Below are 19,773 nucleotides of genomic sequence, written 5' to 3' on the forward strand. Positions count from 1 at the left end.
ATTAAAAATTAACAATCAAAATTCTAAGAGCTTATAGACTTGTCGAGTCTGATTGCAATTGTAGGAAAACATGCAAAATTGAATATTTCTGCACCGGTGCTAACTTCTGGAATGAAGTTTTTAGATCCAGATAATGGTTTACGCCGCCCCCAAAACCAATCATGATCAGTCCCCAAGATGCAAGTCTGTCTGATATACACGTACACAAAAACATTTTGGGAACATTGTCAAGAAAACGTGCAGTCGTATTAGCAAAAGTTCATCCATGAAATCACTCTTCATTTATCATCGATTTGAAATCATTATTTATAGACATTCATCTGGCACCAGAGATTTGGAGGCAATATTTGAGTTCACCAACCCAATTTGTTGTGCCACTAGTTCACATACAAAAGATAAGGGTCATCTACATGGCACATTCTGATCTGAATTGATCTGGGTTGAGCGGCCCATCTGATTTGTTGTGAAATGATATAATTGATAAGGCCTTTATATACAAATGATATATGTAGTATATGATCTTGAAAACTGATCCGATTTTGAGCACTAACACAGATTAAAAGTAGGCCTATTATTCGAGCGTTGAGAGCCAAAAAGCCTTAACTCACAAAGGATGAGTTAATTAAGGGGAGACAAGGTACTGTTGGTCGAAGCAGCCAAAAAATATCGAATTTCATTATGTAAATCAATATATTATTGAAAAATAGCTGAAAAATAATACTTTGATGTTTTGCAAAAGTTCATTCTACAAACCCACATACTTTCAAACCTTGCTTGATTTATCGTTGTTAATGAGTTATGTACGTTTATGTAAGTGTTGCAGGTGTTTCAGCCCTCCTACAACATAACTCAAGAACCACAGGACCTACAAAAGTATATCTGTGATATTTGAATTCTTCTACACACTCGCTATGAAATGGGCAATACAATTTTTGCCAAAGCTGACTATCATTCTCAAGATACTGCGAACTACCAAATCGCAACACTTTAAACTAGTGTCAAACCTCTGGTTCTCAATTGGGTGTAGGAATGTTCGGCTGTGGATTATTCCTAGTCAAGTTCATACTTCATACTTACATGTATAGAATGTAAACCATTAACCATGTAAACTGCATGTAGGCTATGTGAACAAAATCTCGGTCTCATACAAATGTTATTCAAAACATGCCATATTCAATGATCTCTGTCGCCAGGACACGCACATTTAACCTAGAGTCCGCGCCCACTCATCCAAATGTCTGCAACCTGCTCCATACCAACCATGACCAGTGGCTACAATATTTATTATAAAGAGATGTTTTCTGTTCTTAAACATGTTTCATGCATATATAGTTATATATAAACATGAAAATGAATTCGGTTCTGCCATGCCACGGCCACAAGTACCTCCCTGCACTGACTTTCCATATTAAATTTACACGTTTTCACATCTACATCCTCTACTCATGCTTCCATTGGGTGAACGTAAGTTTTTGATAACAAAACAACTAATCACCGATTTTGAAAGCAGGAGGAAACCGGAGATCCCGGAGAAAACCCGCAAGCATGGATCGGGATAAGTGTACACATGCCTTGGGCACGGCTGAGGCTTGAACACGGGACCTCAGTGGTGCAAGGCGAGGGAACAACCGCTGCGTCAACTCGCTCTCCCATATATGTACCCCGTAGGTACCTGTCAAAAAGGCTGGCCCCTTTTGACATACCCATCAAAAATAGGTTAATGTCAATAGGCCTCAATGGTACTTGACATATTTTGCTGTTATTTGTGCAATGATCCTATCTTTATTTGAATTGTAATAACAAAACTAATATTTTGACAATTCTTTTGCCATAATCGGAGCATTTATATATTTTGTCCCCTAGAGCCAAAAAGTGACATTTGACCTTTTTGGAAATAACCCAAGAACGGGACATCCTAGATAGGTCAAACTGTACATTTTCTGAATTCTAGAGGATTGCATTGGTATGGTTTTACATGCACTCTCATGGTGCATCTTTGCCCCCCAGGCATGATAGGTACCAAACCTTTGGCTCATACTTGCACTATTAGGCACCAATCTATATATCACAAGTATGATGTGCCCTGAGTAATTTGATTATTTGTCTTTGTTTACAATATAAAGCTACTGCCATGAGAGGTGGGAAACCCCCTTTGCAAGAGTTGTTTGCGAAACCCCTTTGTGATGTAATCACTGTAAACAGAGTCAGGACTATTTATGGATGGGGAATCCCCAAGATTGTAAAGTGGATATGACATCATTTTGGGAAAACCCACAGGAAGTGATAATGTGTTAATATAAGGGAATTTTTTTGTTTGGTATATAAGCAAATTTAAAGACAATTCTACACAGTACATTGTTGTTGCAGTCCACTTCCTTCAAAAAAAGGAAATTGCGAACCAGAAATATTTTATATAGTCAAGGTATACTAGCCAGTGATATCGGAGAAGATCTAGCGTACGTCAAAGTGCGTATACCTCTTCTTGAAAGGAATATACTCTTTTGTTGACTTACTGAAGTCTGATTTATGAAACTTATCTGTCAATGTATAAGTGGAAACAGGGGGACAACTGCAATGCAAGCCTGTTTTCCATTAGAAATTGTGTGGAAGGTGAAAAGAGCACCATTTTAGAGATAGTCAACTGTGTGAGGATTTTATGCAAAGGATAAAAGTCAGTGGGCCTCGCTGAACACTGATCTTCGCAGGACAAGTGAATCAGGATATAACATCGACATCCGAACTCTAAAATAAACAAGAAGAAGACGGCTGACAGAGATGTATTTGATTGCATGTATTTTTGTTTATGTATATCAAATCATTATAAATCACATCTTAGTTTTGATTAAGAAGATTCAGGTATTGTTAACTTTATTTAAACAGTGTGTTTTGTTGTGCATTCTGAAATAAATTTCGGAAAATGGTGTTTTGTACCTTGAGTCATTAACGACTCGTAACACAGGTATACGAACCCATGGCATTTGTTAGAAATACACATAAATCATCGTGCCGGATAAAAAAATTACAGGCAAGCAAGCAAGCAACCAGCAAGCAAGCAGGCAAACAGTAAGCAAGCAATCAAGCAAGCAATCAAACAGTAAGCAGCAAGCAAATAAACAAGCACGCAAGCAAGTAAGCAATGAACAACCAACCATGCATATATCCATCAACCATCTGAACCAACCAACCAACTATCTACTATACTAAAATAACCAGCGAAGTGTGTGTGTCTGTGTGTCTGTCTGTCCGGCTATGCGTTTCGCCGCGCTAAGACGCATCGATCCGATATTTCGGATATGGATAGGTATCGGAAAAAGCATGTTGACCGTGTGGTTTTCGAGGTCATCGGAGGTCAAGGTCAAAGGTCAAAATTTTGAACTTTGTCCGATCGGGCCCAAACTTGGTGGGTGGAATCCTTGATACGAGGGGAATGTATGCGCGAAATAAAATCCGAGGTCAACCGAGGTCAAAGGTCATTACGGAGGGTTCAAATTTCAAACTTTGCCCGATCGGGCTCAAACTTGGTGGGTGGAATCCTTGATACCAGGGGAATATATGCGCGAAATAAAATGTGAGATCAACCGAGGTCAAAGGTCATTACGGAGGGTTCAAATTTCAAACTTTGTCCGATCGGGCTCAAACTTGGTGGGTGAAATCCTTGATACCAGGGGAATATATGCGCGAAATAAAATCAGAGGTCAACCGAGGTCAAAGGTCATCACGAAGGGTTCAAATTTCAAACTTTGTCCGATCGGGCTCAAACTTGGCAGGTGGAATCCTTGATACCAGGGGAATATATGCGCGAAATAAAATGCGAGGTCAACCGAGGTCAAAGGTCATTACGGAGGGTTCAAATTTCAAACTTTGTCCGATTGGGCTCAAACTTGGTGGGTGGAATCCTTGATACCAGGGGATTATATGCGCGAATTAAAATCAGAGGTCAACCGAGGTCAAAGGTCATTACGGAGGGTTCAAATTTCAAACTTTGTCCGATCGGGCTCAAACTTGGTGGGTGGAATCCTTGATATGAGGGGAACACGTAAAAATATAATAGAGGTCATTCGAGGTCAAAGGTCATCCAGGGGCTGCATTTTAAACTTCGCCTGATTTCGGGTAAAACTTGGTGAAAGTAATTCTCCATATCACGGGAGCATGAACAAAATCAAACCGAGGTCACTCGAGGGCAAGGTCATATGGGGTCAGTATGCCCAACTGGGCTTAAAAGTGGTAGAAAGAATCCTCGAGATGAGGAGAACGTGTCAAAAAGTCATCAGGGGTCAAATAGCATTGCCATCAGTTACTCTCACAGCAACGGGTGAACTAGTCTACTATACTAAAATAACCAGCGAAGTGTGTGTGTCCGTGTGTCTGTCTGTCCGGCTATGCGTTTCGCCGCGCTGCGACGCATCGATCCGATATTTCGGATATGGATAGGTGTCGGAAAAAGCCTGTTGACCATGTGGTTTTGAAGGTTATCGGAGGTCAAGGTCAAAGGTCAAAATTTCAAACTTTGTCCGATCGGGACCAAACTTGGTGGGTGGAATCCTTGATACTTGGGGAATATATGGTCGAATCCAACGAAAAGTGTACACGGCATGTTCAGGGCCATAACGTAAAAGTATTAATCAATTGGCATTCGTTTTTGTATTGTGTTTATTCGCCTTGATCATACGCTTCGCGCCATATATAATAAGACCCCCTTCTGTGAAAAACATAGACACAGAGACCCCAAAACATGCTATTTTTACCCATTTTTCAAAATATTTCTTAAAGTATTTTTAAAACATCTAAATCAGTTATGAAAAGAAGTCATTGGATTGAATCTAAATTGATTTCCTGAAAGGTGTGTATTCAAAGATTGCCTGTTCAATTTTTCACATATATGTACATAATTATGAATTTTTTGTGATAATTTTTTGAGTGGTATTTTTTTACATTACCTACGAATACAATTTTTCATAGCACTAGATATATCTTAAAAAAATGGAAATCATTAATAAATTCGCAATTGATACAAGCTTTGATATGTCCAATACTGAAATGCATTGCATTCGGACATCTTTATTATTGTGTTTAGCTGCCAGAAATTCTAAATGGCACAAAGGTAGGTTTGGTAAAAATATGCATTACCTCCGAATACATGTTAAAAGCTGTGCCATTTCCACAAAGTGAGAGAATAGTAAACAATAGTTAAGCAATAGGTGCAGGGTAATACACTCTTTATTTCTACCAAGTTTCAATAACCTGCGTTTAAATATTTCTGAGATGTCAACAATAAAAGCAAGTATTCGTAGGTAAATTTCGGTAACTGAATGTTACCTACGAATACACTTTGACATCATGACAGTATTGTGAAACACCGCCATTCATGCCAATGCCCATATTGGTACATAACGAAGGCCTGTATGTTTGCTATCAAATCATATGTCAATGAAAGTTGCGAATTCACATACATGCCCACCATGCAAAACTGAATACGGCTTAATTGGTGAAAAATATGTACTGAAATAGACGACGGTCTGCTCATTTGAAAGAAAAATCAGATTCAAAGAAGATTAGAAGGGGATAAATACTTGGATTTGTCAACTGTCATGTGTGCTTCATTTTAAATGTTTACCGACCTTCTGGTTTCTTAGTAATTTGTGTCCAAATTGATTTATTCGAAGGTAACTTTTGACGTTTTCGCTAAGGTTACCTACGAATACCATGGAAAAAACGACTGTTCTCATTGTCTCATGATCTAGACAACACATTGATGGACCATGGTATAAAGCTAATTGTAGTTGCCCTCAAACGAAAGGCCACAAGACGTAACTGACTCCAAGATGGACTTCACAAGTCTGCAATAACGGTTTTAAGCGATTTGTGTGCAATAAAGCAAATTAAAGTCACTTTAGTGCCTTTGTTTCTTACTTCAATCCTCTTTCAACCGTTGTGAACCGACATTATTAATACATGATAGGGTCTAAAGTATCAATAAACGCACATAAAGAAAATAATACATTCAAAGTGCTTTATAAAATGAAGTTTTGATTGCGATATCCACCAAAAGTCTAATTCTTACCTACAAATACTAAAATGTTACTTACGAATACAGCATAATACATGACATGTGTAATGAAGTGTCCCTACCAATGGAAATTAATTGTCAAAACTTTAAGCGGTACCCCAGGACACTATTATTACCCATATACGGATTCATTCAACAATTATTTATTATGTAAAATTGCTGATTAACTACTTGTATATCAAAATGAAGTGGTCAAAATCTTGCTAAAAGCATCCACAATTTTTTGATCTAAGGTAATAGCATTTATTCATTTGGACGTACCATCTGAAAGGGATCTAAAAACTACCATTTTATTAATTCATTACCATAATAGCAAAATTTAAACCTATAAACTCAATATAGATATTGTTAAATTGCTCATGTTACCTACGAATACCCGGGTTTCTTCACCTTTTCATTGTATAAAGCGTTAGGTGTATGCGTATAATTCCTAATATTCTTGAAAACATATATCATACTCGTTCTTATACAATGTGTAAATTGATTCATACTCATTTGATAAATAAAATACAGAAACTGACCTAAACTTCATTTTCAAAAATAAACTAGCATAAATTGACTAAGATCATATTGATCGCGTTATAAAAATAAAAACAAATATTTTCTGGTTGAGTTAGCATTTTCCTGACACCCTGTGGTCTACATTATACGAAAAAAGCGTTAATGGGAATATTCCATTTGTTTTAGGTTGATTAGTATTGCGATAGTGAAAGCATCCTAGTGGTATTCGTAGGTAACATTGGGTTTTGATATCACATTTACTATCACACGTCCTGGATTTATTTTTCAAGATTAGTAATGGCACTTTTGGTTCCTATAAGGCCAATATGTCATCAATCAATGGGCAAAAGGAAAAAATTGTGGAGACATTTTTATTTCGGACTTTTATTTTTGGCCCGTGGACACTTTTGATTGGATTCGACCATATGCGCGAAATAAAATCGAGGTAAAACCGAGGTCAAAGGTCATTACGGAGGGGTCAAATTTCAAACTTTGTCCCATCGGGCTCAAATTTGGTGGGTGGAATCCTTGATACGAGGGGAATATATGCCCGAAATAAAATTGAGGTCAACCGAGGTCAAAGGTCATCACGGAGGGTTCAAATTTCAAACTTTGTCCGATCGGGCTCAAACATGGTGGGTGGAATCCTTGATACGAGGGGAATATATGCGCAAAATAAAATCACGGTCAACCGAGGTCAAAGGTCATCACGGAGGGTTCAAATTTCAATTTTTGTCCGATCGGGCTCAAATTTGGTGGGCCGGAATCTTTGATATGAGGGGAACACGTAAAACATATAATCGAGGTCAACCGAGGTCAAAGGTCAACCAAGGACTACATTTTAATATCACGGGAGCATGAACAAAATCAAACCGAGGTCACTCGAGGGCGAAGGTCAAATGGGGTCAGTATGCCCAATTGGGCTTAAAAGTAGTAAAAAGAATGACGGGAACATGTCAAAAAGTCACAAAGGGGTCTTCTCATCAAGGGTCAAATAGCATCGCTATCAGTAACTCTCACAGCAACGGGTGAACTAGTCTACTATACTAAAATAACCAGCGAAGTGTGTGTGTCTGTGTGTCTGTCTGTCCGGCTATGCGTTTCGCCGTGCTGCGACGCATCGATCCGATATTTCGGTTATGGATAGGTATTGGAAAAAGCATATTGACCGCGTTGTTTTCGAGGTCATCGGAGGTCAAGGTCAAAGGTCAAAATTTCAAACTTTGTCCGATTGGGCTCAAACTTGGTGAGTGGGATCCTAGATACGAGGGGAATATATGCCCGAAATAAAATCAAGGTCAGCCGAGATCAAAGGTCATTACGGAGGGGTCAAATTTCAAACTTTGTCCGATCGGGCTCAATCTTGGTGGGTGGGATCCTAGATACGAGGGGAATATATGCCCGAAATAAAATCGAGATCAGCCGAGGTCAAAGGTCATTACGGAGGGGTCAAATTTCAAACTTTGTCCGATCAGGCTCAAACTTGGTGGGTGGAATCCTTGATACGAGAGGAATATATGCCCAAAATAAGATTGAGGTCAACCGAGGTCAAAGGTCATTACGGAGGGGTCAAATTTAAATTTTTGTCCGATTGGGCTCAAACTTAGTGGATGGAATCTTCGATATGAGGGGAACATGTAAAAAATATAATCGAGGTCATCCGAGGTCAAAGGTCATCCAGGGGCTACATTTTAATATCACGGGAGCATGAACAAAATCAACCCGAGGTCACTCGAGGGTGAAGGTCAAATGGGGTCAGTATGCCCAATTGGGCTTAAAAGTAGTAAAAAGAATGACGGGAACATGTCAAAAAGTCAAAAGGGGTCATTAGGGGTCAAATAGCTTCGCTATCAGTAACTCTCACAGCAACGGGTGAACTAGTAACCAAAATAATAATTATGATAAAATTCGGGGAAATCTACCTAGCTGAAAATGTTTAAAATAGGCACCATGTAATCGGAATTTGTATGTGATATCATGCTCAAGTGAAGAATTTTCTCCAACGTGCCCTTTACATTATCTCTAGAGGTATCCCCCAGAACTTACGCGTTGGTAGGTAGGGGTGAACGGGTCGTGTCATGTTATCGTCAATGTCAATAAGAATTAAGGAAATAAACTAGAAATCTTGCTTGCTCTCTTGTATTTAATGCTCTGGGAGTTCCCTATAGTTATCAGTCAACAAGTACATGCCGAAGATAACTCTTATTCTAAATAGCTTATACATGTTGGGTTACTTTGTCTTTTGAAATATTCTTCAGTTTGGGCTATATTCACAATTTGAAAATTAAATTTAGAATGAGCGTGTACAACTACAAATCTGTTTCGATATGTAGATGACTACTCCAAATTCCATAGAAAACACCAAACGAAACCAAGGGAAAACTACTTTCAAAAGTGGAAAGATTTGAGAAAAACATGCCAACAAAGCTTATACGTTACCGCAAAATCGATCTTATGGTGAGGGGTGAAAATACACCTGTAAGACCCTTAACTTGGTTCAATCTTAATTGGTATAAAACGGTTGAAAAAGGTTAAAAATGTTAAGTTGTTTCGGCCAGAAATATAGTCAAGTAATACTAACAAATGAAATTCTTAACGGGAATTTAGTGTAACAAGGCCAAGGGTTGAAGTTTGCAGCGGGCTATTCCAGTTGAAATCCCGTTACACCCTATGGCTTGACTGATAGACATGACTATAATCTCCCACATTCAAATAAGGTTACGTTAATGGGTGAATCCGTTTGAAATCTACACCCCATATTTTTTTAAGCTGACCCCTTTCAAAAGAGGAATTCACTGTTTTTTTAAAAACAATATTGGCATCTTTTGTGTCAGTGAAAAAAGTTTAGGAACTGATATTTCTGCTCTGTACATTTGCCTTTTTAATACGAAAAATTCCACGTTTTGAAACTAGGGTAGACTTGCAAAAAATAAAATAGTAAAACACTGACCTCATTTGGGGTTAAAATGGTCTGAAATTGAAATTTTGTGCGCGCTTCGCCCGCGCAAAAAACGTCACAGTAAAACTGGAACAAAGTACGCTCGTCCCCCGACCCCCCCCCCCCCTAAATTTTAATGCTTCAGCAGTTCAGCTGCCACTGACCTATTCACGTTAAACCTCATCAAAGTATCGGGACCTAAGCTCACCGTTTGCTAAGCATGCTAATATACATGGTCAAGATTATTACTTAGTATTTTTAGCAACATATAGTTCGCAAATATTTTACTTTTCATGATACATAAATTGGCGGACATGCATTATTATATGTCTACATTCCTACTGTGCATGAAATTGCATGCATTACATCGGTTCAAACCCTGCGTGCATCATATTTGCATGTCACCTTAGGCCATCATTTTGCCGTTGTTTCATATTTTCAACATTGTATTTGGTTAAACATATAGTTTTTTTAAAAAATATCTATAGTCCTTTTCTAGGCTAATCAAGTTACGAAAGAAACTCACATAGAAACCTTATCTAATATATGCCTTCTGAAGTAAACGCCGGGGAATGTAAGTTGAAAATCGACTCTACATGACAGGTCAGACTAAGGGGGGTGGGGGTAACGGAGTGATGAGATAGGGGTCAATACCCGTGATAATGTGATTCAATAGAAAGATATTATGGTATCAGCGTCGTCAAGATCTTGGGGGAATCCCCTTCAACTTGATTCGGATCCCAAAAGTCCCTTAGCTTACAACACTTACTCAACACACGGGAGTCAGTATTCAAACAGAGTCACTATAAAACTTGATGTTACTTAACAGAACGTATGATTGGTATACGTGATGCGATGTGAGATGCTACGGGTCTTGGTTTTCCAAGATGAAGTTGCTATAGCTGAATTGGATTTGAAAGACATGTGGTAGGCCACCGCAGAAAACTGTGAAAAGAGGTTAACCCAGTGTATAACTTGTCAATTCCTATCATCAAAGAAGGGTCTTGATGCTGGCACGTCGTTTTTTGTTTTTGCTTATGCTGATAATGCTCTCGTGAATAAGGGCCTGGACCTATATAATGCATTGTTTTCAGGTTAGAGTAAAACGATTTAGAGTTGAAACTAAGTTGTGGTTGAATTTAAGTTCATCTGCATTGTTTGTCTTACGTCTAGGCGCAACTAACTCCCATGCCGGTTCGAGCCCACTTGTCTTGAAGTGCTCTGTGATGGATGCGAAGAAAATTCTCTGGAGCAAAGTTGTGCCCAATCTCATAAAAATATATTCATCGATGTGTTAAAAAGCTGCTATAAGATGAATGACATCCGTCTGAGTAAACTGATATCGTGAAATCCTACATCCCTGCAGCCTATACCGAATGGACCATCAGTTGCTAGTCCAACCCTTTGGTCTATAAATGCGTCCGCTTCAATGGACACCATGCACCAATAACGGGAGGGCAGCGTCCAAACGTACCCACGTGTAACATGTATGTGGGTACTTTTGGACTCCGCCCTTATATTACTGGTGCATGGTGTCCATTGAATCGAGTGCATTGATATCCCAATGGTAGAAAATCATCGGTATCAGGAACAAAGGATCACCATCTCTTGCTAATTTTACATCAGTCGTCCCTGGTCTCTATCAATGATAGAAATAACATTATTCGTTTGTATGTCCTGTCTTAATTTATAATGATAAAAAATAAAATTGAACTGCAGTGACAATCAATTATTAACAAAGATATGCTCAAAACTACATCCCAATCCAGTCGCATATATTGTTTTTTATTCACCATAATTATATAGGCTACTTGAAGAACAACGGGAGGACACAAGACCAGAATCTCTGACAAGTTGATGATTATTTTATTTGGCAACCACGTTTAAACCATTTGATAATACTGCAGACCTGTTTCCTTTCAATTTTGCGGGTTTGTTTTCGAATTTGTTCTTGAAACCATCAGGTCATTCAAAGTATATTTAACGTATATCGCTATCATCATCTTGTTACGGTGTGCCGGGCATTCAGCAGCCGTTTCGTGTCACTTTAGAAGACATTTGGTGTTTGCACATGAAAAGTCAAGCCAAAATATATCGATTTCATGCATGCGCATGTTACGGCTGTCCTCGCGGCCTGTATGTATAAATGCCCGGTCTGCACACGATTGAGCGACCGTCGTAAGCTTTATACAGTGGATTGTGATTGGTGGAAAGTTGTACTGCCTAATACCACATAGTCCGCCGAGATGTGCTCTTGACAACGCCCTACCGAGACCCAACCTGTGATGCCATATTCCTTGGGCATGTTATAGGGGCTCGATTTGGTGGGCTGGCGAGAATGTTTCTGGACGAACTATACGCTGGACCAACATGACCCAAGAACCGGACCCAAGCTTACCTTGGCGTTTACTCAGACTGTGCTGAAGTAAAATTAACCTGGATATTATTATAAATTTGGCTTTGAAAGACAGATTTTGTGCTATTATAATTTGTCGAAATCAAAACGCTTGAAAAATTGTCAGCAAAAAATGTAAAAGGAAAATTTGAATTAACGTTGCAATCCGGGGTTGCGATATCTAGGCCTATTATTTTTTCCGAATTCCACGCATGAGTGATCTTGATGTTTGTAGAGGACTTTTTTCTCAAATAAGCTGTCTTTCCTCCGAAGATCTACTCTGTCTTTAGTAGATCTAACACTGAGTTACAGTATTTCAAGTGCTGAGGTCTTACGCACGATCGCGCATCTACCTATTCCTCGAGCAATGGTTCAATCTTATTTGAACCTACCCCCACCAGTGTATAAACCCTTTTGGTGTTGTTATTGTCATTCATTGGTTAATGAGACCTATAGACACCCGCTAACCAGCTTACCAACATGGTCTATAAAAGTAACAAATAAAAGATGCAATATGCATTATACAGGGTGTATCAAAATACTCATCACTTTAGTACTAGACAAGAATGTCACATAAAAATGCACGATTAAGATTCACCTAATTAGAAAATTAATGTTATTAAATGCCATAGGCCTACACCTAATATAATGTTCGTCTGATGTGTTTTAGGCATCCCTTAAATTATAATGGCTCCTGATCCTCTACTGGGTTTTACCTGCCCAAGTTCGGTCGAATGTATCATTACAGGAGAATCCGTATTATTTTGGAAGAAGCAGTATATTCAACGATCTTCATCAAAACCGACGGCTGGCTCTGAGCCTGTCTGGAGATGCAACCGGCAGATGCACATTTTTTTCTATGGCTGATATGACATCCTTGTCCATGCTGACAATTCAGGAAATAGACTTTTATTCAATCTCCAATGTGGTGAAGGAACCTTTAACACCAACATTTGTATCAAATTATCACCAATCACCAAAAGCTTTGCTGATGGGACAACTGTTGACTGAAAATGGTAGTGAGCTTCTTCCCTCGTCATTGGGTCGACGAAAAGGTGAAACGGAGGCCAGAAAGTGCTGACGGCCATTTTGGATTTGACACTACAGGGTGCATAATTGGTCACTTTTTTGTCATTAACATTACGTTATTATCGTCTTAGCTTATCTGCTTAATTCATCCTCCTTTTACCCTCTTAAACGTTTCATACAAATGATTTGTCATTTTCAAGAAACCTAATATCTTTCCTTTAAATTCATTTTCTTTTTCAACCCGATCTCTTCATGCAAAATGCACGTACACCACACTGATATTACATATTTACACATCTTATAGAGATGCTCGGGGTGCTGTTCAAGTAAATTGAGAAAATGTGTTATATTGACGACTCCGAATCCTTTTTGCCCACTAGGATTTTGTAATAAATTCAAACCAAATTTTCAATTTGTATATAAACAGGGGTTCCATGGATAGAGTTACCCTGCGAGACGCTTAACAAAATAATCACTCCGCGATATTATTGTCTTTTATAAGGTGTTCATTGGTACAATCCGCCGCCGCAGTATGGGAAAGTGGCAAAAATAATATTATGAATTATTGTAAAATAGATAATGGGCCTATCGTAATCGTCATAAAATTGCATGATAATAAATGAAATCACAACCTTTCTTGAATGAAATGATAGATGATGATCATGATGATGATGTTGTTCTTGATGATGATGATGACGACGACGACACTAGGCGACGGCAGCGACGGTGATGATGATGTTAGTTGTTACGACGACGATGATTTCCTTACGATTACAGTTTTCATGATTTGACGTAACAACCAATAATTATAAATCATAACCATTCAATAATTCCAATAAATATCAAGTGAATCAATAATATTATAAAACATTTTGATAAAGATCATTATTATATCATGTCACGTATTTGTAAACAAGATATATGAGAATAATGAGTTAAGGGCTCTGTAACCCACCTTTGTATAGTATTTTTGTGAGATCTGAGAGCACACCAGACACACCAAATTGCATTCTGAATATGAGGAAATTCCTTCTGATATCAACTTTTTTTTATTCGTAATATAATTCCAATTTTATGGCAAATTAGTAAAAATCGAGGACAGTAATTGTCAAAAATATCATTTTTTTATATAAATTGCCATGAAATTTGCACTATATCGTGAATGAAACAAATACCAAAATGATTTGATATCAGAAGGATATTCCTCACATTCAGAATGTAATTTGGTGTGGTCCTAGGTCCCACACAAATACTATATAAAATTATGCAAAGGTAGATTATAGAGCCCTTAAACAAATCTATCAATCAATTTTGGAGGGAATGTCGCAATCAAGCAGAATTTGAGGCACATCACCTAGAAATTAAACATCGATTGGGCGGTTTTTAGTAATAAGTGTCTAGTAATCCACCAATTGATTAGGTAATCGACAAATACCAAGAAGACGATACACAAGTTTTCATATTATTAAGTAATTTCTTCTAGATGATTAATTCTCAATTTCGCTTCATCGGAAGTCAATTTTGTGGCGAAAATATTTTTGTTCCCTAAAACTTGTTAATAACGGGATTAGTAACATAATTGAATGCAATTAGTACTTCTGTGACACAATGTAGGAATGTTTTGTATTTTTTTCAATGATTGACCACTGTTGCTGTCATGACGTTCATGTTCCGGAAGTGGATTAAAACTTCCGGTGTGAAAGATCTATGTGACCTTTACATTTTTACTCATGTTACTAAAGATGGAAATAATCGAATTGGAATTCTGCAAAATAATTATAGAAATTATAGTATTCACACTTTTCGTTTCTTGACCACGAACATCATTGGCAAGAAGCGTTACATAAACACGCCAAATGAAGGTCCAAATCACAGCATCAGTATACGACAAAATGAAATTGTTTCTAGAATGTTTTTAGAATAAAATGTATTTAATGCTAATTTATTGCACAGGCTAAGAAAGTTGGGAAGGTTTTCAATGAAATATTTTTGTGTGTGAAAACTGAAGCAGAGTGGGTCCAGAATGAAGTATCAATTGGGCTATTCCAGAAAATAGGTGTACACCCCCTATAGAGGAGTAACTTTTCAATAAAAGAAATGTCCGGATTTCCCGGTCTGCTTTCTGAAAACGACTAGAAGGAAAAATCACGGAAATGTCCAAAATGAGCTCTCAAAGTTGGGGATTTTTTATTTTGAACTATTTTTCTGCTGGATTTTTTCGCTTTTGGACACTTTAAAAGTCTGGATTTCCAACAGTCACGAATGGGCAAAAAGTCCGGCGGATATCCGAACTCCTCTATAGGGGGTGTGCATCTATTTTCTGGAATAGCCCATTGGACGTTGAAGTTTCCCGACCGATTTCAGACAGGCCGGTTATGGTCCCGGGTTATGGTGCGACTGACTAACGACCGATTTCAGACAGGCCGGTTATGGTCCCGGGTTATGGTGCGACTGACTAACGACCGATTTCAGACAGGCCGGTTATGGTCCCGGGTTATGGTGCGACTGACTAACGACCGATTTCAGACAGGCCGGTTATGGTCCCGGGTTATGGTGCGACTGACTAACGACCGATTTCAGACAGGCCGGTTATGGTCCCGGGTTATGGTGCGACTGACTAACAGTCGAATGAATTTCATATATTTTCCGTTGATATTTGAAACAAAAGACTTAAATAGAGAAAATGAGGGAGAGCGGAGATGTGGTGGTGGGGATATGATTGAGAAACAGACAGAAAGGACACAAGACTAAGACCGCAGACAGTGAGATGTTGGCCATGCGAAATATCATATAGTGATCGTCATCGTCATTATTGTCATCGTCATCATCATTATCATCATCATCAGCATCATCATCATCGTCGTCATCGTCAACATCATCATCACCATCATCGACAACATTATCATCGTCATCATCATGGTCATCATCATCATCACCATCATCGTCAACATCATCATCGTCAAGATCATCATCATCGTTATCATCATCATCATCATCATCATCATCTTCGTCATTATAATCAGGTTCGGCACCATGAGTCGTCGTCATCGTCATCGTCATCCTCCTACTCATCATCATCATCTATCCTCCTCATTATCCTCATCCGTAATCATCATCGCCGCAGCAGCAGGCCAGCAACAGCAGCAGAAGCATCAGCTTATGACTCACAACAAATTAACTTGCAGTCACTTTTCAAAATGTCAAAGACTTGCATATCAAGTCAATGAAGATACAAATGTTGCGAGCAATGCCATCAGCCTGTAGGATACAGGGCATGGTACGACACACACGGTGATATCACTTACAATAATTCAATCGGATCTGAAACTGAATATTTTCATATTATTATAGCATTGATGTCGACTTTTGAGGTCAAACTTTACACAATAAACACCCTCAAATGTTTTGAACACACAAACCGATTGATCTTCTGTTATTTTATTTTCATTATTCAATTAAATATAATTATTCTATGCGCATGTGCAAGATTTTTTTTAGCCTGCAATCAATCTCAAAGGTAAGGTATGTATAATTATGAATGCGAGTTTGTATTGACGATACGAATTACGATGGAGCATACAAAATAATCGTATTGTATTAGAAATCAGTAACAATTAAGGGATCTAAAATGAGCGTTTATTGCGTTTCGACAGTATTTTTTGTGGGACATGAGAGCACCTCGGACCTATCGAATTGCATTCTGAATACGAAGCATGTCTTTCTGATATCAAATAATTTTCATTTTTTGAAAATCACAATATAATACTAATTTTATGACAAATTATAAAAATTTGATATTTTTCAAATTTTTGATATGAACAGTCCTCGAAGTAAATTATATAAATCTAATGATATATTCTTAAAGTGTATGTAGCAGGGAGGAAAAGCCGACGGTCAATTGAAAATTTTGACCTTTCATATTGAAGATATGGATTTTTCCCAAAAAGACCTAATTTTTTTTTGGTGTTTTGGGAAAAAAATCCATATCTTCAATACGAAAGGTCAAAATTTTCAATTGATCGTCGGCTTTTCATCCCACCTACATACACTTTAAAGTATAAATCATCAGATTTATAAAGTTTACTTCAAGTACTGTTAAATATCAAAAATATCAATTTTTAATGATTTGCCATTATACAAATATTAACTGTCTATGAGTGTGATGGTCGAAATATAATCACGAGGTGAAAGATGGATTGTTCCATTCCACGAGCCGGAACGGCGAGTGGAATGGAACAATACATCTTTCACCGAGTGATTATATTTCGACCATTACACGAATTTAAGACAGTTAATATTTGTTTTATATCACTCATACATAAATTCTATTACTAAAATACTATTTAAGGTAGGAAATACATTTTTCATCAACATAACACCATGTTTTGCCGTGATATACTTCACATTTTGGGATCCACCCCATAACTAAATCGGCGAGTCTAAGAGTCCGCGCACGGCTTGGCGCAGGCGCACTACGGCAGGCACTGTGATGGTAAAGACTATCACACGGAGAGGGTGATAGTAAAAATGGCAAATGGTAATCAACCAATGAACTGTCTAGAATGTATGTATGAGTGATATAAAAATGTGTATTAAATTGCGAATTTCAAAAAATCAAAATTATTTGATATCAGAATGACATTCTTCGTATTCAGAATGCAATTCGATATGTCTTATGTGCTCTGATGTCCCAAAATAAATACTGTCCAAACGTTCATACCCCAGCCCTTAAGGTGGTGTAGCAGATGAAAGTTTAGAAAATAATGTTAAGTCAATTTAGATCTTTCTATTTGAAATTTTAATTATCTCACAACCTGTGGAGCTTTGAATGATATTTTGGTATAAATTCCTACATATCAAGACACACCATTTCACAACACCATGACTTTGATGTGAATAACTTCGCCAATCACAGACTTTAAGCGCACCCATAGGCCTACCATGCTTTTTGTACCCGGACAGAAGACGTTGACCCCATGTGATAATTTGACGAAATTAAATTCGAATTTTCTCTGGTAAATATAGGAATCATTAGTCTTAATTGCATCAATTTTAACTTTCTGTTTGTTTGGCTGCTGCTAGGCTATCTCGAATTTCATCAACGTAATTGATTGCCATGGAAATAATTATTTGTTTTGCAGATTGTAATAGTAATAATTACTGTTGTAAGTATAATACTGGCTGGGTTGAAAACTAGGCACTTCCAGAGGATCCAAAATGTTTCCTGACAAAAATTGTATCCAAACCTGCTGCTGCTGCTGCTGCGTTGCCATAGTCCTCATAGAACCGTCGGCATTCTCTTGCGTGCTTTCTCTCTTGCCACAGCCATTCCACCATTAGTCCACATTCTGATGTTATCAATCCATCCTGTTTTCCTTCGACCTGGCCTGGCTTTTCCTTCTACTTCTCCTTCTATCGTTATCTGAACAATGCTATCTGGACGTCGCTTCCAATGACCATACAGGGATATCTTTCTTTTCTTCAGCTGACTGAGCAGACCTTGTTTCTCTGTTATGCCCACTTTCTGACGAATCCATGCATTGGTTTTCCTATCTTTCCAGCTGACCTGAAGCATTCTGCGCCATACCCACAGCTCAAACGACTCTATCTTCTTGATATCGCTTTGTTTTAGAGTCCAACTTTCTGCACCATACAGGGCTATACTCCAGACAAGGGATCTCACCAGTTGTTTCTTCAGCTTCAGGCTGATCGCTTTAGCCTTCCATAATCCTAATAATTGGCTGGTGGCATCTCTGGCAATTGCTAGTCGAGGATTGATCTCCGGTGTAGAGTCTGCATCACACCCTACCATTGAGCCAAGGTATTTGAACCTTTCGACCTGCTTGATTGGCTTTCCACCCAGGGAGATTGTCTCTTTGCTACCATGGGTCATAACATGGGTTTTGGCTGCGTTGATATGGAGACCAAAGGTGTGACTGCACCTCTCCAACTCGACTGCTTGCTTCTCAAGTTCTGCCTTCGTGCATGCTATGAGTGTGGTCTGTGGTATCATCTGCATAGCGAATATTCCATATTGCTCTTCCACCAACAATGCTGCCTGATCTCTCATCTACAACCTCATTCACCTGTCGCATGATCGATTCACATGGGGGATATAATACAGCCCTGCCGAACTCCTTGTTCAAATGGAAATGGGTCTGTGTGGCCATCTGCTACACGAATAACACCAGTCGCTTTTGAGTACAGCCTCTTTAGCAGCCAGACTAGGTGATTTGGTGTGCCGAAGTCCAAGAGAGTTTTCCACAGGACATCATGGTTGACTATTACAAGCAAAGATGACAGAAAAAACACCCCAACAATAATGATGTTCATAACAACGTAGGCTGCAAGATCGTTTAGGATTCTTCAATATTTATGTAATTATCATTAGCACACCTTTTTTAGTGTAAAATAGCTGTAATATGTTTGTGTTTGTAAGTTAATTGTTGATGCAACTCTGGAATACGCGTGACTGGTTTAAAAGTGCATTGTTGACAACCCGGCTGGGATTCTTGCACTATTCTGTTAAAAGACACTGTTCAATACAAAAATATCTGCTACAGAATACAGATGTCGCATTGTTGTCAATGTTATAATTTCAAAATAGCTTACTTTGCCTGCATGTTATAATAATAACCTTCAGCAACAGTAAACATGTCATTTTCCATAAAATTCATTGTACTTAAGTCATGACAAACAAGTCAATGTGAAGGCCAACGTATTTCAGTGAAGGTCTATTTTCTTCCGATCCTGCTAACCTGACATTGACACCGATCCCCACCACATAACCTACTGACCAAAACAGACGGAACCCGAGACTAGTACAATGTATACCTGGTAGGT

At 38.3% G+C, this 19,773-nt stretch overlaps 1 protein-coding gene across 1 annotated transcript; it reads right to left on the bottom strand.

Moving 5' to 3' along the window:
- Positions 1–18,208: 18,208 nt before the first annotated feature.
- On the bottom strand, positions 18,209–19,000 carry LOC140160130 (uncharacterized). The gene has a single exon (XM_072183408.1). It carries the CDS (start codon positions 18,998–19,000, stop codon positions 18,209–18,211), a length of 792 nt encoding a protein of 263 aa, XP_072039509.1.
- Positions 19,001–19,773: the final 773 nt, after the last annotated feature.

Source organism: Amphiura filiformis, chromosome 9, assembly GCF_039555335.1.
Source record: "Amphiura filiformis chromosome 9, Afil_fr2py, whole genome shotgun sequence".
Classification (NCBI taxonomy): domain Eukaryota; kingdom Metazoa; phylum Echinodermata; class Ophiuroidea; order Amphilepidida; family Amphiuridae; genus Amphiura; species Amphiura filiformis.